This window comes from Polypterus senegalus, chromosome 9 (assembly GCF_016835505.1).
Source record: "Polypterus senegalus isolate Bchr_013 chromosome 9, ASM1683550v1, whole genome shotgun sequence".
Classification (NCBI taxonomy): Eukaryota; Metazoa; Chordata; class Cladistia; order Polypteriformes; family Polypteridae; genus Polypterus; species Polypterus senegalus.
The window spans coordinates 181,359,853-181,380,810 of record NC_053162.1 but is presented as its reverse complement, the minus strand read 5'-3'; the positions used below and the strand labels follow the sequence as shown (position 1 = coordinate 181,380,810).

The 20,958-nt window shown below is 40.7% G+C and overlaps 1 protein-coding gene across 3 annotated transcripts in view; it reads right to left on the bottom strand.

Moving 5' to 3' along the window:
• LOC120536085 (multivesicular body subunit 12B-like) overlaps positions 1 to 20,958 on the bottom strand; it is a 270,910-nt gene that overhangs the window by 40,360 nt on the left and 209,592 nt on the right. For all 3 annotated transcript variants that reach the window (XM_039764453.1, XM_039764455.1, XM_039764454.1), the window contains 2 exons: positions 4,139 to 4,194; positions 2,882 to 2,941 (listed from right to left, as the gene is read on the bottom strand). In XM_039764453.1, coding sequence (XP_039620387.1) covers positions 2,882 to 2,941; positions 4,139 to 4,194 — 116 coding nt within the window. The remainder of the gene's footprint in view (positions 1 to 2,881; positions 2,942 to 4,138; positions 4,195 to 20,958) is intronic.

Sequence of the window (20,958 nt, the reverse complement as noted above, 5' to 3'; positions counted from 1 at the left end):
TAATTCTGTGCATAAAAATAGCTTTGAAAAGCCACGCTTCGAACATGAGAACAAACAGATGACCAATGAAAGCAGCTGTTTGGTTGGGAATTTAGCAGAAGGAATCTAGATGCAAAAATCTCCAAAGAAAAAGTACATTTGAAGAGGCGATAAAACAGTACGTTTGTGAACTACCTCAAATTAAAAGGCTAAAAGAATGAATAATTATGAAAGGAGGAGCCGTGCCTACGTACTGTAGCTGCTGCTGCCGCCTGTCTCGTTCAATAAAGCCAAGCTTTTCTTCTCAGTTCTACTTTTCGTCTTGGAAAAATTAAAATTGCCTTCTGATTAGCACACAAAGAATTAAACAAATTACCATCTATCACCACATAAATATGTATAAAAAAGAAAAAGGGTGAAGTAACAAAAATACACATAAATATAGTGAAAGACGATTGGAGCTGCGGGGAACACAGAGCTAACTGGCAGCTCTACTCCTTGGGATAAACATTTCATAAACAGATAAACAGTTTAGGCGATAATTACATTTTTTGTTTTTATTTTCTCCTCTTGCAAATATTTTAATTAAAACATTTGCCAAATAAACATTTTTGTTCCTGCATTGATTTTTTTTATAGCACTTCCATTTAGGAAAATGCATATCTGTTGTAGCATATAACATACAAGTTTAATACAAAACTACACCAAAATAACCTCATCCACCCCTCCATCCATCCATCTACTCATTTTGGCCACCACTTAATCCACTTCTAGGCTGCACAGGGTTTGAGCCGATCCTACTGGATTCAAACAGGAACCAATCGTGGATGGAGTGTCTGATATTGAAGGCCAAACTGGTGCGCTCAATCACAAACATTCATGTCGGGAAATGTCTGTTTTATATTAAGCCGAGCACAGGAGTGTCTGGAGAAAACCTACACAGACACGTAAAAATGCAAAACAGGACTGAGAATTTTCAAGCTTCAAATGACTAATAATACTGAATCAAGCATGTGAATCATGTTAATGTGTCTTAGGATAAAGATACGATAAATCGTACTGGAAGGGACATTGATTTGTGATAAAAATTCAGAATGGAAAACTAAGGGATAGGGGACCGTCAGACTTTATGTGTAGGTGTGTGCGTGTCTGTGCGTATCCAACCAACTTACCCATTTTCCTTAATCTGCTATGTATACCGTGTATATATATATATACACAGACACACACACACACTATATTGCCAAATGTATTGGGACAACACGGAGTTGCAACCACTTCCATGGCCACAGGCAAATTAAATCAAACACCTCGGCATGCAGATGGTTTCTACAAACATTTATGAAAGAATGTGTCGCTTTCTCTCAGGAGCTCAGGGGATTCAAGTGTGGTAGCACTGTGATAAAATGCCACCTGTGCAGTAAGTCCATTCGTGAAACTTCCTGGCTACTAAATATTCCACGGTCAACTGTTAGTGATATTATAGCAAAGTGGAAGCCATTGGGAACAACAGCAACTCAGCCACCAAGTGGTAGGCCACGTCAAATCACAGAGCGGGGACGGAGCATGCAGAGGTGTACAGAAGTCGCCAACTTTCTGCAGAGTCCATAGCTACAGACCTCCAAACTTCATGTGGCCTCCAGATTAGCTCAAGAACAGTGCGTGGAGAGCTTCATGGAATGGGGTCTCCATGGCCGAGCAGCTGCATCAAAGCCTGACATCACCAAGTGCAATTCAGAGCGCCAGATGCAGGGGTGTACAGCCCACAGGACGCCACTGGACTCCAGAACAGTGCAGACATGTCCTCTGGAGTGACGAATCACGCAATCCGATGGACGAGTCTGGCCAGGAGAACGAGACTCGCCTGACTGCACTGTGCCAAGTGGAAAGTTTGGATTATGGTGTGAGGTTGGGCTTGGCTCCCTTAGTTCCAGTAGAAGGAACTCTTAATGCTTCAGCATACAAAGCCATTTTGGACAATTTCATGCTCCCAATTTTTGGGAACAGTTTGGGGATGGCAACAAGACTGCCCACGCACCAGTGGGAACAGCAAGGTGAATAGAGAAGTGGATGAATGAGTTTGGTGTGGAGGAACTGCACAGAGACCTGACCTCAACTTTGCGATGAATTTGAGCGGAGACTGTGAGCGAGCCAGGCCTTCCCGCCCAACATCAGTACCTGACCTCACAAATGATGTCCTGGTCACAAATTCCCATAAACACAAATTTCACATATGGTCCAAACACATATATATACTGTCTTTATATATGTATGTTTATACCAACACACTCTCTCACAAAGTAGCCTCATATCAAATTGGCCGTTCATTGTTATAACAAGACTCAGATCTTTGTGAAGTTCACCAGTGTGCCATACAACTGCTACATCACTAGACACCTAACGTTACAGTTTTGATAACTGTCTGACTACTGAGGACCAGTCTAACATCCCAGTGTTAATACTGGCCTTAATTCCCATTTGGCGCTTCTTTTTTAACGTGTCAATGATCGGGTTTCACACTTCAGAAGAGCTAAGTGAAACATATGTTGACAAAGCAATTACATGTGCATTTTTAGTTCACATTTAAAATGAAGAGACATGGTGCCAAAAACACAGGGTACGGATATCTCATGCTAGCCAAATGTGATGTCATGGTCACACAGGAGAATTTCATTATGCCCAAAAATAAATCTCCCACATGAGTTGACACCCCCTTAATCTGATGAAGTTTTAGAATTCAGCAAAGCTGTCTAAACAGATTACAGGATCCTGGAAGCATGTCCTGCTGTGGCTTTGTGGGTGTAAGTTTGAGGAGCGGCGTCTGTACTGTAAAACACAGTAGTATGGCTCAGAATAAAAGAAGCTCTGTAAAAAACTGATGATGCATCGTCAAGTTACTCACTTCTTTCTCAATTTCTTCCAGGGATTTGATTGTAATTCCCATTAAATTGAGCTGCTGCATCTGAAATGAAACACAGATAATCAATTTTCTTTTGACATCAACAGTATAAAACACTAATAAGTACAGCAGTGTGGGTTCATCACCGAGAGAATCAACACATGGAGACGCACGACATCCTCGGACAAAACCACTCCTGTCAAACCCTTTCTATTGAATACGGTCACCCAGTCATGACAGCCAACTGCTATTGCTCTCTAACAGAGGGGTCTTCTACCAAACATTAAAAACACACTAAATGATGATTGGCCCCATTAAATCAGATCTCACTCCTGATTTGCGTACAGAATGGGAGCTCAGTTATAAATGTAGAGGCCGAGTTTCAATCAGTTATTTCACCATAATAGATGGACTGCGGTTTATTTATGTGTAACTTTGACCCGTGACACTTTCATGATACTGGTTATTTGAGTTGCATTAAAAAAAAACAGCCATTTTTTTTCTTTAATCTGTTAACAGCTAATTAAGACGCAACACGTCCCAAAAGGTTAAGTAGCTGTTTGACATTTAAGTATCTGAATGCAAAGCATTTATTCATTTATTTAATTTTTCACAAGCTGAAACAAAACACTTCATGATTTAGTAGCTTTCCTTTGCTCCTGCTATTGAAATGCAGAAACACACATTAATAATGTATTTTGTCTAAATGGCTAATCAACAAAGTAAATACTCATTTCTCATGTCCACGGCAAGAGGGAAAAAATCTGCAGCGAGTCTGATAGCCAGCAGAGATGTCCACCCGGCCTCTCGATGCTACACAGTTAGCCACGCTGGACGGCGTATAAGGAGGAGCGCAGGTCAGACCCGCCTGACTTCATATGCGCAGCGAGCACCCTGAACGCTTTTATTTTGTGGCCCCCTCACCCACCCACTTCCTGATGAAGTTTAGCTATTACTCTATGAACAATTCAGAGTGCCTCGTGAAAGTTTAAAACACTTGTTTTCTTTTCCAAGTAAAGATATAAGAACAATAATAAAGACGCTGATTAAAACCAGACTTTAATTGCGTTCAGGCATGAACAGATCACTGTTCCAAAACTGCCGTACGTGAGTAATGGGCAATGATTTACATCTTTTTACTTTACAACACAATGCACTGTACGTTAGTTACTCTACGGCTTAGCGTGTCATTTAATATGTGCTACACACTCACACGGAAAAAAGAGCAGATCATGCAAATAAAAAAGAAAGGCTCCTTACATCATTTGAGGCAAATGCAAACTTCTCCGAAATCATAAAAGGCACGCCATCCATTGCTAAAAGACAAGGGAGAGAAAAAAAAAATCCATCTGCGTCAAAATTGTCATTTTTTTTTTTTTAAAACCACAAATGCACTTTTGTAATAAATAACAATAAATACCTAGATGAATGTTCAGGAGACACTGGAAAAATAGGAAAATTAATAATCACAGATACCCTGGAAAAAAATGTGCTTCTATATAGACACAAGATCCTAGGGGAAGACGCATGCCACATCATTTTTGGAGAAAAAAAATGGCCCACTCTTGAGGTGATAAATAGAGCAGCAGTGAAGAGCTTTAGCACATTTGTGAGAGAGGAGCCCTCGATATGCACACACCAGTGCTCCTCCAGCGGTTAGGATGGCAGCAACTGGTGGAAAACATGGCAGGCAATGACCAACGTAAACCCGGACAAACAGAGGAGATGGCTTAGAACAGGGGTCGCCAACTCCAGTCCCGGAGGACCACCGTGGCTGCAGGTTTTCATTCTAACCCTTTTCTTAAGGAGTGCCCTGTTTGTGCTGCTAATTAACGTCTTGTGAATTCATTTTAATTGACTTCTCTTTTAAGATTTGCTCCCCTGAATTTCTTCATCGTTCCTCTGAGTTGCTTCATTTCTTTCCTTAAATGGCACCCAAACAGAAATGAAATGTGAAGTGAGGGAGACAACAGAAGGCCAACTAAGTCAGGGCCTGAAACACCAAACAATTTCATTCCAACCAGTTGCTCAATGAGGCGCCGATTCTTGTCGTTAATTAAACCCGTTCTTAAATGCCGTGGCTTGTTGCTGCTCTCATTGTGCATTAGCAGACATTTCTGAAACTGTTGATTTTCTCTTCTCTGAGAACACACTGCTAAAAATGTTTGTGGAGCTGAGCAGATCGACATTCCTGAGACCTTCATCTGTCTTTATTTTCAGATATTGTGTGATGGACATCAGTAGTTTTGGCTCATTTTGGATCTCATTATTGTTTGGCTGCTAATTAAAGAAAAAGAAACAATTAAGGGGTCTGAGTCTTCAAGAGCAAGTCAATTAAAATGAATTCAAAAGAAGTTAATTAGCAGCACAAACAGGACACTCATTAAGAAAAGGGTGAGAATGAAAACCTGCAGCCACGGTGGTCCCCTTCAGGACCGGAGTTGGCGACCCCTGGTTTAGAAAGTGTGAGACGAACTCTCAACTCATGCCTAATCAGTTGTAAAATGTGACATTAATATAAAATGAACTGTCACAATGTTTAGGAGTTTAAATGCGTATATTTATGTTACTTGTAGAAAGAAGAAAAAGCAAAGAGTGTGTCGATCCTGTGCCAGACAGCATCTATCTATGCCACAATGCTGCACCCTTCAAAAAGAAGAAGAAGAAGATGACCTTATGGATCCTCATGCTTTACATTCACAGGCACTGACAGAATCTCTTTGACCCCAAAGTCGGATTGCTTCTGTTGGGGGTGAAAAAAGGCAACCCGTTTGATTTAGCGGTGAGACATTGGGGGTAATTAAGCCAGCGTCTTTAATGCATCTTTAAAAAGAAAACTTTATTTCACACACTGTAGGCGAGTTTCTAAATAGATTAAAATAGTTCAAATGCAGCTACCGGAAAGGCACTGCGGACATAGTATGACCCCTTGTACATAAATACTCTACAGTCCTCGTGAAATTCAAATTCATAATACATACAAAAAGGGGAACTTCTTGTGTGTGGTGTTCCACTTGAGGGTTACATTTCTTAAGGCCTTCATGTTATCTCATTCACTGCACATACAGTACGTCCATAATGGTCAGGACACTCTGTGCCCTTAATGTCTTGATGTCTGACAGTTTGTGTTTCTTTCAAGCCGTCTAATTTAAATCACACTCCGTTACCTTCAACTTACACAGGGTGGAGCTATCAATGGTAAAGCTACATTACATTCAATTTCAAAGTAAGCAAAAACAAAGGTAAATCTACCATTAACAGTAACTGAAATGATTTGGCTCATACGCACCATTCAATGGGACTTTACAAATAAAGAGAAATAACAGATTAAAATAAGTCAAAGGCAGCTACCAGAGAGGCACTGCAGCTGTAATATGACTCGGCATACAGATATCTTAACAGTCCAAGTGTCTTTGAAATTCAAAGCAAGTTGTTCACACAAAATAAGGGGAAAAAAAAGTTGATAATACACATAAAAAAGGCGAACTTCTGGTCTGTGGTATTCCACATTTTGAGGCAACTTGGACCATTTTGTGGCAAACTGCCTGAAGAAGGGGACTGAGATGCCTTGAAAGCTCGCATAATGTAATCTGTTCAGTTAGCCAATTCAATGGGTCACTTTGCTTGACTTCTCGTTGCATCCATAACGGCTAACACGGTACAACACCCTACCAGTAGGTGATATTTCTTAAGGTTTTTATGTTTATTCACCACAAATACATACATAATGCTCAGAATACTTGATGCCCTTAATGCCAGTCTGACTAACAGTTCATGTTAGGCATCTCCCTAGCATTAATCTAATGCCACTCAAAGCTAACCTTAAGAACATTCAATTACCATTAACCAATATGGGATGGAACCGAATATTCCATTATCTATGGTAAAGCTCCATTATATATTGAAGTTCAAACTAAGCTAAAACTAAGGTGAATTTACCATTCACATTAACGTGAAGGATTCCAGGGCACCTTATGAATAGTCCGATACTTCTTGCCCTATTTCTACAGCCAGCACCAGTGATCTAAAGTGCTTTTACAATGGAAGTTAACTTTTTTATCTTAAAGGTGGTAAAATGACTTCAAACAAGTCTGCTTTTAAATGACACCGTACCCCAGTATTATGAGCATTCTCAAATGCCCACTGGCAGCTCACCTTTAACTCTATGATAACGTATGTAAGTATTTATTGGAGTTTTGAATCACGCAGAACATCAGGTAGCAGCTGATCTGTCATCTAACCACAGCACTGGGTCACTGACTGTCACTGCATACCACGGCAGGACTGCATGTAAGCTTTTAAGAAACAATGGCGGCTGAGATACCAGACCATGAATGTACTGTATATCCTCACATGTGCACAACCTCTTCTACACATTCAATCGGGGTCAAGGTTGTGTCACCACTAAAACAAAGAGGTTTAGACTATGGAAGATGCCAAGGAAGAACATGTAGAATTATCACAGAACACATCTTGAGAGTACATCACCAGTCAGCCTTCCTACATAAGACACCCAAATGTCCTGCTCCCTCACTGGGTCCATATATGGACTGATTCATAGCACATTTTGTATAAAGGACAGCACAATGGTGATATATTTTGTGTCACTGCTACAAATCTGTGCACAGTTTCTGGCCAAGTCACTCTGTGCTTGAGGTCTACGTGTTCTCCTCATGTCTGGTTTCTTTCCACACCCTACAGACTTGTCATTTTGGTCAAATGGCAGCTCTTAGTCTCCAAGTTGGCCAAATTCAACCACCTACAGTTGAGTAACCTGCTTTGCTCCTCACAGTCCTATAATGGAAAAACTTGCATTCAGAAAATGACCGATGTGTGCAAGTTTACAGCAAACGTTTATTTAGAGATCTTGAAATCCAACCTTCAAGGTCTCCGGATATTCTACTTGCCTGTAAACAAACTAAACAAGCCCAATATCTAAGATTCTCTAACCTCTGGCATTGTGTTTCTCTCTTGGCACATTTTCTCCTCCTTCCTCTCATGTCCTGACACTTGTACTGTTGTGGAAATTACTTTCAGACTAAAGTGTGGCCTCTGTGTTAGTTTTTCTTAACGGACTTCTCTTACTGGGTTGTCTCCTTTTTCTAGGTTCTCTGGGCAAAAGTTTGTGTGTCTCTTGTTATTTACAGTCAAGTACAGACCTGTCTAGCAAAGTGAAAGGTGGCATTGGATACAGAATTAAATAATTACATAAAGGTATATATACACATACACATACACATACATTATATATATATAAATATATACAGTATATATATATATATATACAGTATACACAGTATATATATATATATATACATACATACATATATACAATGCCTGAACTTGAATTATTTTGCCGAGTGTTCTCCTATAAATGAGGTACAGCCAGGCTCTTTATAGGATATAACAAAAGAAAAATATTCACTCGATGTTCTTTTGCCTGAAAATGAACCACTCTTGCCGTCTCATTGAGAGGAAAGCACTGAAGATGTGCCAAGAGCTCAGTAGTATAATTAGCATTCTCCCAAACAAACGAGCTTCAACAGAGCTGTAATTAAGCAGGCCTGTAATTAAGTATATGCCCTTTATCATAATGATCATGGTTAAAAATGGTGTGACGTGTGGAACTGGGTTATTAATGCTGTAACCTTATGCTGAAGTGAGCCTACATACAAATCAGAGCATCAAGAATGTCAGGTTTAACCACTTGCCTTTGTTTATAAAAAATACAGAAAAATAAATTACTGATTCTTGATCAGAAAACAAAAAAGCTCATTCATCTCCTCTGCCTTCTAACCAGCCCAAAGGCTTGAGTCACAATAAGAATCGCAACCGTTATTCATTTTCCGGACAAAACAAACTGAACAGGAGAAGCCCAAGTGGCTGGTCTGCACCTGTACTACCTGACGTGAACGGGCCAAGAAAAATGGCTGTAGTCGAAAGAGAAAAGGAGATAGATAGACAGATAGATAGATAAAGGCACTATATAATAAATAGATAGATAGATAAAGGCACTATATAATAAAGGCACTATATAATAGATAGATAGATAGATAGATAGATAGATAGAGAGTGAAAGGCACTATATAATACATAAAGATAGATAGATAGATAGAGAGAGAGAGATGGATGAAGATGCAGACTTCACCAGTTTCCTCAGCATCCTTATAAGCTGTACATTGAGAGTGAACGCCACACGCACTTTTAATATGTCAGGTCTCAGGAAGAGTAGCATATGCTTTTCTTTTTAAGGCAGTGATATGGAGAGTGTATTTACCACCGATTGTTAAGACACATAACTGAGTTATCACAGCAAATTTTTTAAGCTCAAGTCTAAAGGCCATCAAAGAATACAGTGAAAAGAAAATGTGCATTACGAAATGCAAGACAGGAGAATCTGATGTTAAATCAATGGAAGATATAATGCCTTTTAAAACAATTAAAGTAAACAAATTAATCTTGAAATAAAGTAAAACCAACTGATAGATATACATCTTCTTATATAATACGCTACTGCGGCTGTTCACTTGTCTGTCCAGGATTTTAAATCACCTGTGGCTCGCAAACCGTTTCACAAGTTGACTTGAAATTTGGTACACATATACTACGTGAAGTCTACTATCCACTTTCGGGGTGATGATTTTTATTATTGTTTTATTTTTATTTATTTTATTGTAGAATCAACTCACTGCAGCGTGCAGCAGGGCGGGCGTGCAGCGCATGCATAGAGGCGCTGTTTTCATTCCCTACCACCTTCGCTAATCATTCTTGAGGCAGATTGAAGACTTAAGTGCCAGCTTAAATGAAAAATTAAAACGTACAAAGTAATCGCAACACAAAAACTAACTTAATCAGTTTTAACGCAAAAAGTTGCAGACAAAAGAAGACAAACAGCGGGCCGGCTAGGGTGGAGAAAAGAAGAGCTGATCAGGAAACAGCAAGCACATCAACCTCTGAGCAAACGAATGATAAACGTACAGAAAAAGAGGATGAGAACTAGGAACGTTCAAGTCAAGAGTATTCACTGCACGTTATTATGCAGTAGGCCGTTACTGGTATCTAATATTAGACAATCAGTTTTCTCATTTCTTGATCGCTCTGTCACAAACGTGTTAGTTGTAGTAGTGTTGTCATGTGTACAGAGTTCAGTGCTTTGACGTGTTTTTATCCAAATCTATCAAGATCATGTAAAGATCAATAAGCACACAGGTGCACAACAGTCTGGTTCTGTTCATTTAGCCGCTAGCCACATACAGCATGAACTTCTATAGAAGAAAGCTAAGATACCCTCAGAAGGAGCTGACCTCCAGATGACGCTGTGACCACTCTACAGAGCTTTGACTTGCTGTATGCCAATCAGGTTATAAAACACAAAACCAAACAAGTTGTTATTTCTATAAATGTAAACCAATATCTTGCCTGCACCAACATTAAAACTGGCCCTAATGTGTAATCACCTTGCGATGAACTGGTGCCCTGTCCAGTGTTTGTTTCTGCGTTGCACCCTTCGCTGCGATGGGGTAGGCACCAGCACCCTCGTAACCCTGTTCAGAACAACGCACCGGTTTGAAGAGAAATGTTGCCCACACTGGTGCTTTACATTGCAGTGAATGCAGGCATGGAGGAAAACTTTAAAAAAATACATCCAATTTTCAAGCCAAGGCAGCTGTCGAGAATTGATCCACGTCTTGCGATTGCACACACTCATTGTCAAACAGTTTCTACTTCATTTTTTTTTTATCAAAACAAAAATAAAGATGACTAGCAGTGCGACAGCTCATCACTTAGTCTCATCACTGCACGACAACACCTTTCACCTCTCTAGGGGTGTGGTCTCCTCCTGACCAATCAAATCACAGTAAACTTTCTGTGCCATGTGGTTGGCTTCGTTTTGATTTACTTCTGTATTCACGTGAGAACTCCCACGAGCTAACAGAAAACGTATCCTTAACACAAGAAAAATAGTGGTAGGAATACGCGATCAAATGATTATCTGCAGATCCCAAATCTACGTTGGAAACACGGAAGGCGCAGGTCAATTCTCCGCTTTTCATGAGTGGGCTTTCAACACAAACACTAAGGACAAAGAACTGATTAACAGACGGAGGGCAGTCTGCCATCCCAGCTCAATTTCAGATACTTTTCTTCAACAAGCAACTCTGCTTACAATGGGACTGGTGAGCAGAACAATTCCAACTATTGTTAATTGCTCATTATCACTGTACGTTAGACAAGCTCCCTGAAACGCTGTTTGCAAATCATTACAATAAGGCCACATGTAACTGCACTGGAAATGAGAAAGCTGATCAGCAAATTTCTAATTAGCAGATACTGGTGTGAACGATAAAATAATTAACAGTTGTCACTCACCCCGGTGTCCTGTCATCAAAGAAGATAAAGTTTGATCTGCCAAGTTCTTTACACTTAGGAACAGACATAGCAGTTAACAGAATAAGATATGAGAAGCCGTCACAGGCCCAGAGGAGCTGCTGACTGACCTGTAAGGCCGCAGTAACTGCAGGATTTTGTAGAAGCCAAATTGGCGGATCTTTCTTTTTCCCCACTCTTGTTTTAACACGTCTCCCCAAGGAAAAATGATCGATCTAATGGATGCTTTTAATATTTGCCTTTTATTTTGACTGCCTGCCTTGTGAAATATGCTTTATATTCCGTATTGCAATCTGCTGTTGATGTTGCACTTGAACTGCTATTTAGTTATTTACTGTGAAAGGTTGTGATGTAAAATGTTATAGAAAATAAAATGCAAACTAAATAGAATAAAAATATGAGGCAAAGTCAGTGGCCAGTTATCTGACTTACATGACTGAACATCACTCACCAAGTCGCACACTCAGGACAGGCACATGCAGGTCTTCGCTTTGTCCCCCCCTGTCTGATTTAAGGTTTTGCTTTTTCTGCTCCTTCTCATTGCAGTTTAATGTCAGGGGAAGACAAAACCTCTTTGTATTTAGAGGAGTTCAGAGGGAGCGAACAACAGGAAGTTTATCTTTAATTCATAAAGAAAGCGTCTCAAGATGCTAAACTGTGTAGATGGGCTCTGTATAAAGAATCAGTTTATATGCCACCCTAATACAGAAAAAAAAAACCTTCATAAAATAACAAAAAGTAAAACTTCCACTTTCACTAATGAAAACTGTTGGTTTTATGTCTTTCTGATTTTTAAGACATTAAAATCAAAACCGACCTGAAGGGGCCCTGAATTTCTGGTTAGTTACCGACGTAACGGTACAATACAATACAATTTATTTATGTATAGCCCAAAATCACACAAGGAGGGCCACTATGGGCTTTAGCAGGCCCTGCCTTTTGACAGCCCCCCTACCCAGCCTTGATTCTCTAAGATGACAAGAAAAGACCCTTATAGGAAAACAAAAATTAGAAGAAACATTGGGAATAGCAATTCAAAGAGATATTGGGCGTGCAGTGGGTGTCAAAAAAATACAATACACAGAACAGAACACGTTATCCTCAATACAATACAATACAAGAGTACAATAGAAATAGAGCAGAATTCAACAATAGATGACATCACATAGTGCTCTGCCCGGGTTTGTTTCCTGCCTTGCGCACTGTGTTGGCTGGGATTGGCTCCAGGAGACCCCCCTGACCCTGTAGTTAGGATATAGCAGGTTGGATAATGGATGGATGACATCACATAATAGGATTTAGATTTGCTCTGAAGTCTGTTTTCTCTGACGTTTCTGCTACAAGTTTGCTTCAACTAGCAGTTTTATTGGGTGTCTAGCGGACTGCACATCAGTAGGACCCTTTTGGCATCGTCAGTTCCACTGTGTTCTGCAGCTCATGATTTATAAAAACTGCTCAATACTCTGCTTATAAAATATGGAGGGGCCCGTGGAGTGGTAAATTTGTTCAATTAATCAAATAATTAAACTAATTAAGTAAATGATAGCTGGATTGGAACAGAAATGTAGAAGATGCAGCACCTCTCAAGATTCTCCTTGTGATAAAAGGAGTTCCCTGCACTAAATAAACGGAACATTTTAAAAAATGATAAAATAGGTGACTTCCCCAAAAGTGATCAAGGACAGGCTGTCTGGAGCAGTGGGCAGTTCGTTGGCAGCTGACATTACTTTTTTGCTCCTGCTGTACATAACAGTTAAGGAATGGCCACACATTACAGCACCAGGCAGACAGGCACTCTATAAAGGAGCTCTGGCCTGTAAATGCCAATCAGAAATGATAATGCAGAGGGACATACAGAAGAGATGAAGAGGCGTAACGCACTGGCAAGTCTTGCTGAGCTGAGAGTGAACCGTTTTTTAAAAGTGGGTGGGAACCATCAGATGGCTCACCAAGTGTCGCATTTCTAAACCAATCCAACGCCTTGTAAAGGTGGCGCTCAGAGTCGCGGTGGTGATACTGAAATGGAATGATCAGAGGTGCTTCTCATTAACCTGGTCCAACAGACAGCAAGCTTCTGATTACGATAAACTCTACAGGAGAAAAGTCTCCAAAGACGACTCCCATTAACTCTTTCAGTGCTGATGTCAACTTCTGTCAAAAGGAGGAGTTGATTATGGTAATCAACTGTAAACTGTGACAAAACCAACTGTTATGTTTTAGTTGGACTCTCGTTGCATTTCATTGGTTTTGACTGAGATTTCCTGCTCGCCTGTGAGAATCAAGGCACAAACAATACCAAAAATGGCACTGACATCTGGTGAGAGAGAAGTGGATGCGTAAAGCAACATACTTTGTGGACGACGTTTTGCCTATTCTCTCTGAACTGGACTATGACTTGTTGATACAAGCAATCGAAAATGAATGCGAGGTTCCAGGTTCAGCTGAGTGAAGTCCCCAGCTAATAATGGTGCTGAACAGGTTTATGTAGCTGACACGCCTGTGGCAATGTTTGCTTGGGAGGACTGCCACTTAATCAGATTGCAATGCACTGTGACGGTGACTACTGCTGCTGCCCCAGCCAAGCGAAGACAGCCTGGCAACATGCCTGCCGCATGTTCTTGGCAAACTGGAAGACACCGCATGCAGCAGCAGACGTTTTATGTTGATTTCTGTGTGAAGCCATTGCTTTTCAGAAAACTATGTTTTCTGGAATACACATTCAGCCCTCAAAGAGTTAAACCTGAGTGTTTCATATGCAGACAGCCCATTGCGTGTGTTACAAATGAAAAGTAGCCTGTTGCAAGGGAAAAACCTTTCTGCAGATCGGCATTTGAAGAGATCAAACATAAATGATACTCATGTGCCGTGTGTGCTCTCTTTTGTTCAGCGTTGGGTCGACAGTGTAGGGGGAGATGTACACTTCCCAGAACCGGAAGCTTTGTTTGTGAAAATATGAATCGCTAAATATGCATTTGAAGTAAACAACGTGTCGTGCCTCGTCAAATGGACTGCTGTTAATAGAGCTGATAACAAAGAGCCAGAGGAGATGCAGAATTCAGTACTCAACACACCCGAATCAAGAAATGTGCCTAATGACTTCAGCAGAAGAATGGCAAGGCTGGAGAGCATCCACCTTCTGACTGCACGTCTAAACGAGTAACTAAGAGAGATGAACATACAAACACACCATGGCAGCATTTTAACATGTAGTGTTTAGACCGCAATGCTTATCTAGACTTGTTAAAGTCAAAATGACTGAAAGATACCAGAAGCACGTCTCAAATACATACCGCCAAGTAGCTCTCTCTTCTGTCGCAGAGCTCACTACAATCTACAAATGAATTATTATGAACACATAACTCCAGTTCTTAAATCCTTACACTGGCAGATTTCAAAATCCTTCTTTTAACATATAAAGCATTAAATGGCCAAGGTCCAGCTTACTTGTCTGAACTTATCATGACTTACAAACCTGAGCGCACATTAAGATTTCAAGATGCTGGTCTGCTTAGGATTCCAAGGATTAATAAAATAACAGTGGGAGGTCGAGCTTTTAGTTACAGGGCCCCTAAATTGTGGAGTGGTCTTCCTGCTTCCATAAGAGATGCCCCCTCGGTCTCAAGCCTTTAAATCTCGGCTGAAGACTCACTACTTCAGTTTAGCATATCCTGACTAGAGCTGCTGATTAACTGTACAGACTGCATCTCTGTTGTCAGTCATTAGCACTAAAACATAAGTAACATGATTGTTATAATTGAATACTAACCCTCACCTATTCTGTTTCTGTTCTCGGTACTCAAATGTGGCACTCGGTGCCACGGCCCACCTGCCAAGTTGTTTGCCTGGTTATGGTAAAGTCATCCCTGATGGAGGATCACAGGAATCATGGGAAAGAGGGGTCCTTTCATCGGATTGGCTGGCCAAGCAACGTTTCAGCCGTGGAATGGCCAAATGGGGAGGCAGCTTGATGGATGAGGTCTCCAGGACTCTAAAAATATCCAAATCTTATTATGTGATATCATTTACAGTTAAATTCTGCTTCGTGCTTCTAAAATTTGTATTATTATGCTGTATTAAGGATTTGTTCTGTTCTGTGTATTGTATTGTATTGACCCCCTTCTTTTGACACCCACTGCACGTCCAACCTACCTGGAAAGGGGTCTCTCTTTGAACTGCCTTTCCCGGGGTTTCTTCCATTTTTCCATACAAGGTTTTTTTTGGGGAGTTTTTCCTTGTCTTCTCAGAGAGTCAAGGCTGGGGGGCTGTCAAGAGGCACTTCCTGTGTGATTTTGGGCTATACAAAAATAAACTGTATTGCATTGTATTGTAAGCTTCAATTGCCTTGTGCTACTGAGCTACCAAATGGGTAACAGCGATTTTAGCTTTTTTTAATTCTCTTTCCATGTCAAGTCTTTTGTTCAGTATCCTTTTGCTGTCTCACTGTCTTCCTGAAACCCCAGCGACAGTTAAAAAATGCACTGACTGGAGAAACTGGGGACGGGTGTTCTAGAAAGGTGTAGCCTCTGCAGCTGCAGATTTTGCTGTTCTTCACTACAAACTTTTTAATGGGTTGTCCTCAGATATGGATATTCTCATTTGAGAATCACGTCTGGCCACTGACATAAAATTACCGCGTACCTCAGTCAATAAAATGGGTGACCCGTTTATGGCTGGTTGTAGAACGTCTAAAACTGGCATCTAGACTTTTACCCTGGTAATGCACCATCACCATCAGAAAAGGGGGAAAAAGAATTACAAAGAACTGCGTGCTGAGGCAGACTCATTTGCCAGAACAAAGGTACCTCTAAGTAGGGTGACACACTCAAACAGATCAAGGATTGTATGAAGAGGTGTAAACAGGACTGAAAGCTCCGTAAATGAATGTCGGTACACAAACATCTCTACTCTAAAGATGATGATGATGGTAATAATTTTTTACATTTATAAAGTGCTTTTCTCATTACTCAAAGCACTTTACATAGTAAGTGGGGAGACACTTCAACCGCCACCAATGTGCAGCATCCACCTGGATGATGTTGACAGCAGCCATTTATGTGCCAGTACACTCACCACACATATTAGCTGCTAGGTGGTGAAGGGCTGAGACATACTGTAGTTAGCCAGTTAGAGACAGGGGGCCAGAATGACTAGGCCATGGTGGGAAATTTTAGCCAGGACATCAGGAAACACCCTGCTCTTTATGAAAAATGCCCAGGGATCTTTAATAACTACAGAGAGCTACAGAGAGTCAGAACCTCGTCTGTCTGTCTGTCTGTTACTGCAATGGGATCCACTTTCAGTGCACCCTACTGGCCTCACCAACTCCCCCAGCAGCCTCCCAAGCTTTTTCCGGTGGATCTCCCATCCAAGTACTGACCAGGTCCAAACAGGCTTAGCGTCAGGTGGAGGACTTGTTCTGAAGTGCATCCGGCCAATGATCCTGTATGACTTCTTTCATGTGAAGATTCTCCCCAATCCCTGCCTATAATACTGATGGACTAAATGATCTCCCCCACTGGTAACGGGCAGAGTCAAAAGCAGCAAAATTAAGGTTTAAGTTTATAAAATAAAAAAAAAAAAAAAGCAACAGAAAGCGGGGCAATTTGAGAAAGGCAAGACACACACACACACACACAAACATACAAAAAGTTGAACTGTTCAGCAGTAACTCAGTTTTCACATCCATAGAGTGAGAGTGCAATAGACAGGAGAAACCAGATTTATGAAGATAATTAATTACCCACACACCTAAGTAGTTGTTTGTCATGGCACATTAATGACTTGATAGAAACCTATGAACTAAAAAACAGCGCAAAGCCCAGTGTTTTTATCGTCATTTAATTTCAGAATGATCCCGTGTGAAATTATCTAGTCGTGAGTGATGGAAGTATAAAGAACAGACTCAGCAAAGCTCCTTTTGGATCATTGCTTTATTAATGGTAACGTCAGGGAAATGAAAAATGCTAACATTGTCATATTTAGCTCCTGGGTATAGACGAATGGCTGTTTCAAGACTCTGAGGGCTCTGCTCGCACACTGCAGTGAGTGCTAATCCTTCACACCTCCACTGTTGGTTGCACTGCTGTCTAGCGCTAAGACACCGTCCAGGGGAAAGGCTTCACTTGATGCTACGCCTTCCCTTTTCTGACATGGTCTGCTGGCTGTTCTTAGGTGTGTACCCTTAGAGAAGACATTAAGTCACCCCTCATGGTCACACTGGCTGTCAAAAGCATTGCACACACTTGTTCCCCAAACACTCGGAATTCACTCATGTGTACTGCGGAAGAAATTGCTAAGCACATCTGCAAAACATTTTTCCTTGCATACAAATTTGTTTTACTCTTGTCACACAAACCTCTCTTTATCACGCAGAGTTTTTAAACCGTGATTATTTGATGATTGCGACATTTTTCGCCCTCCAGGCTTTACGTGACCAGCTCTGTACATTTTTCTTCAACTTACCACAGCAATTTAAAGTTATTTCAGAAAAGCAATAAATGTGCCCATCTCTGCGAGTCCTGCGGTTTTCCATCTTTCAGACCAGGCGGCTTCCTACGGCCAGTGCACAGTAGCACTTAAAGCGTGCAAGCCCAGCATGCAGTGATGATCACTGGGCAGGAGGAGGCAATGAAGCTCAGCAACACTCTCGCGATACAACAACACTTATTTCATAAGCCCGAAAGAAAGAAAGAAAGAAAGAAAGAAAGAAAGAAAGAAAGAAAGAAAGAAAGAAAGAAAGAAAGAAAGAAAGAAAGAAAGAAAGAAAGAAAGAAAGAAAGAAAGAAAGAAAGAAAGAAAGAAAGAAAGAAAGAAAGAAAGAAAGAAAGAAAGAAAGAAAGAAAGAAAGAAAGAAAGAAAGAAAAGAAAAGACCTTGTGATCTTCTGAATTGTTGCACTTGGCAGAGTGACAGCTCCAAAAACACTCTGCAGCTGAAGATGATGCAGGATTAATATCATTTATATTTAGTGTTAATGAACTGCTTCAACAATGAAACTTGTTTGAACTGAACAACTGGCATTTCCACTGTCATTAGAGCATGTCTGGCAGTAATGCAGTCTAGACAAGGCACAAGTGACAAGTGAGAATAATAAAAAAGGACCAAAGAACAAAAATCATGACATCCTAATCTGAAGATCTACGATTTCTTTTAATTTACAACAAAGGCCCTTGTCAACAGAAGAAATGTAACAATATTTAAGTATGCAAACATCATACTGACATATATGCATAAAAGAAAATTTCATATGATCCCATTTAGAGTTAGTAATCGAGAGATAACATTTTCAAACCTGCTTAATGCAGTTTTTAGGGCTATGCCGGATAACAGCCCACCATTGAAGCACAGGATGTCCCATTACCTTCCTATTCAAGGTCAGTTTACCTATTTATTTAATTTTGTGATCCTGCTGACTGTACAAAAATATCTATCTATCTATCCATCATCCAACCATCATCCAACCCGCTATATCCTAACTACAGGGTCACGGGAGTCTGGTGGAACCAATCCCAGCCAACACAGGGCACAAGGCAGGAAACAAACCCCGGTCAGGTCGCCAGCCCACCGCAGGGCGTCTATCTATCCATCCATCCATCCATCCATCTATCTTATTAATCCCTGAGGGGAAATAGTATTTTTGCATGACCTTGGAGGTCAGCCACTGTACAGAACCAATTTTCTGTTTAAAGGCCTTACTTAAGGGCCAACTCAAGCTCACTCGTCCAAAACATGGACTGCCTTCCCATGTAAAAATGAGTGCTGTGTTATAATGATTAGGGACATGCTGCTTTTAGTTTATGACATTCTATACCATGAACGTGTATTTTCATGGCACTTTTGCAGAGGTAAAGCTAATATGGTTGTGCTTAGAGATTAACACAAGCTCAGCAATATAATGAGGACTGGCCACACTGCTGTTGTAGCTGGCTGCCTGCAGACACTAGAAGCTGTAGGCCACATGCTGTAACAATATCAGTATAAACTATGAGAAGGACTCACACACACCCTCCTCATCAAACCTTCTTACACCTTCTACAAACAGACCAGCTGCCATTAGTATATGTTAAGGGTTTGATTTATACACATCTATATACTTCATATGCATACATACATGGAAATGTATAAACATTAGTGTTCAGCAATCGTCATGTGAACTGTAAAACGACGCTACACACAAAGAGACTGCAGGAAATAAAGAATATACCATTTATGTAAAAATACAAATATGGATGCTTAGGAGACCCGGGTTCGCGTCCTGGGTCCTCCCTGTGTGGAGTTTGCATGTTCTCCCCGTGTCTGCGTGGGTTTCCTCCCACAGTCCAAAGACATGCAGGTTAGGTGTGGTGATCCTAAATTGTCCCTCTAGTGTGTGCCCTACAGTGGGCTGGCGCCCTGCCCAGGGTTTGTTTCCTGCCTTGCACCCTGTGTTGGCTAGGATTGGCTCCAGCAGACCCCCATGACCCTGTAGTTAGGATATAGCGGGGTGGATAATGGATGGATACAAATATGTAGACTAAAAAAAAAAACTAAAGAGAGTGAAAACAAAATGTTCATTTGCTGCAACCTCTTTAGGTATGTGGTGGAGCTCACTTTCTTGTGCACGTGTTATTGTCACTCATGTGGTGAGGCTTTTATTTTTTAAGCTCCTCGTTCCTTTTTAGCGTTCCTTTCTAAAAGTTCGACTTTCAAAAATCTTGACTCGTCTCACATTGCAGTCTCATATCATGGCTATTACCAAAAGGGCATTTTTTTCATCATGGTAATATTGCAAACATCTGATCTATTCAATCTTTGCATGATGCTGAACCACTATTACATGCATTTGTTAAATAATAATATTTCTTCTAGACTTGATTGTTCTAATGCCATATTTATCTTCTAGTTGTGCTACTAGAAGTCTTCAGCTTGTTCAGAATGCTGCAGCTAGAATACTAACAAACCATGACCCATTCTGGCTTCTCTTCACTGGTTACCAGTTCATGATAGAGCTTATTTTAATAAGGTATAAAGCCTTGCGCCGCTTTACGTAGCTGAGCTCATAACACCATACACTTTGGTACGTTCTCTTGGTGCTCTTAATGTTCATCATTTAAGAAAAAAAGCACTTGGTCATGGAGCATTTGCAATAGCCTTCCGTTATGTGTTAAAGAAGCACACAAGTTGATATTTTTAAATCAAGACTAAAACTTACCTTTACAATCTTTATTACAACCTGCCTTAAATTTTAGCCAGGTATATCATCATGAAACACTTGAATGCTTAAAATATTACTTTTATTATACATTAGAGGGTCAGTTCAAGTTGGACGGCTGGGAGACAAAGTCAGGGAGGCGAGACTGTGTTGGTTTGGACATGTGCAGAGGAGAGAGAAAGGTGCTAAGGATAGAGCTGAGGGGTAAGAGGAGAAGAGGAAGGCCGAAGAGAAGGTTTATGGATGTGGTGAGAGAGGACATGCAGGTGATGGGGGTGACACAGCAAGATGACGAGGACAGGAAGAGATAGAAAAAGATTATCCACTGTGGCGACCCCTAACGGGAGCAGCCAAAAGGAGAAGAAGGTGATTTTGCCTTAACATCTTGGTTTTAATGTCAAATTTTATTGTTGTTCATTGTTTATTTTGTTTCATGAATTCTTCTTATTTATACAGTGTATTACAGTGAGTCTGCACTTTAAATAAAGCTGACTGATTGTCCC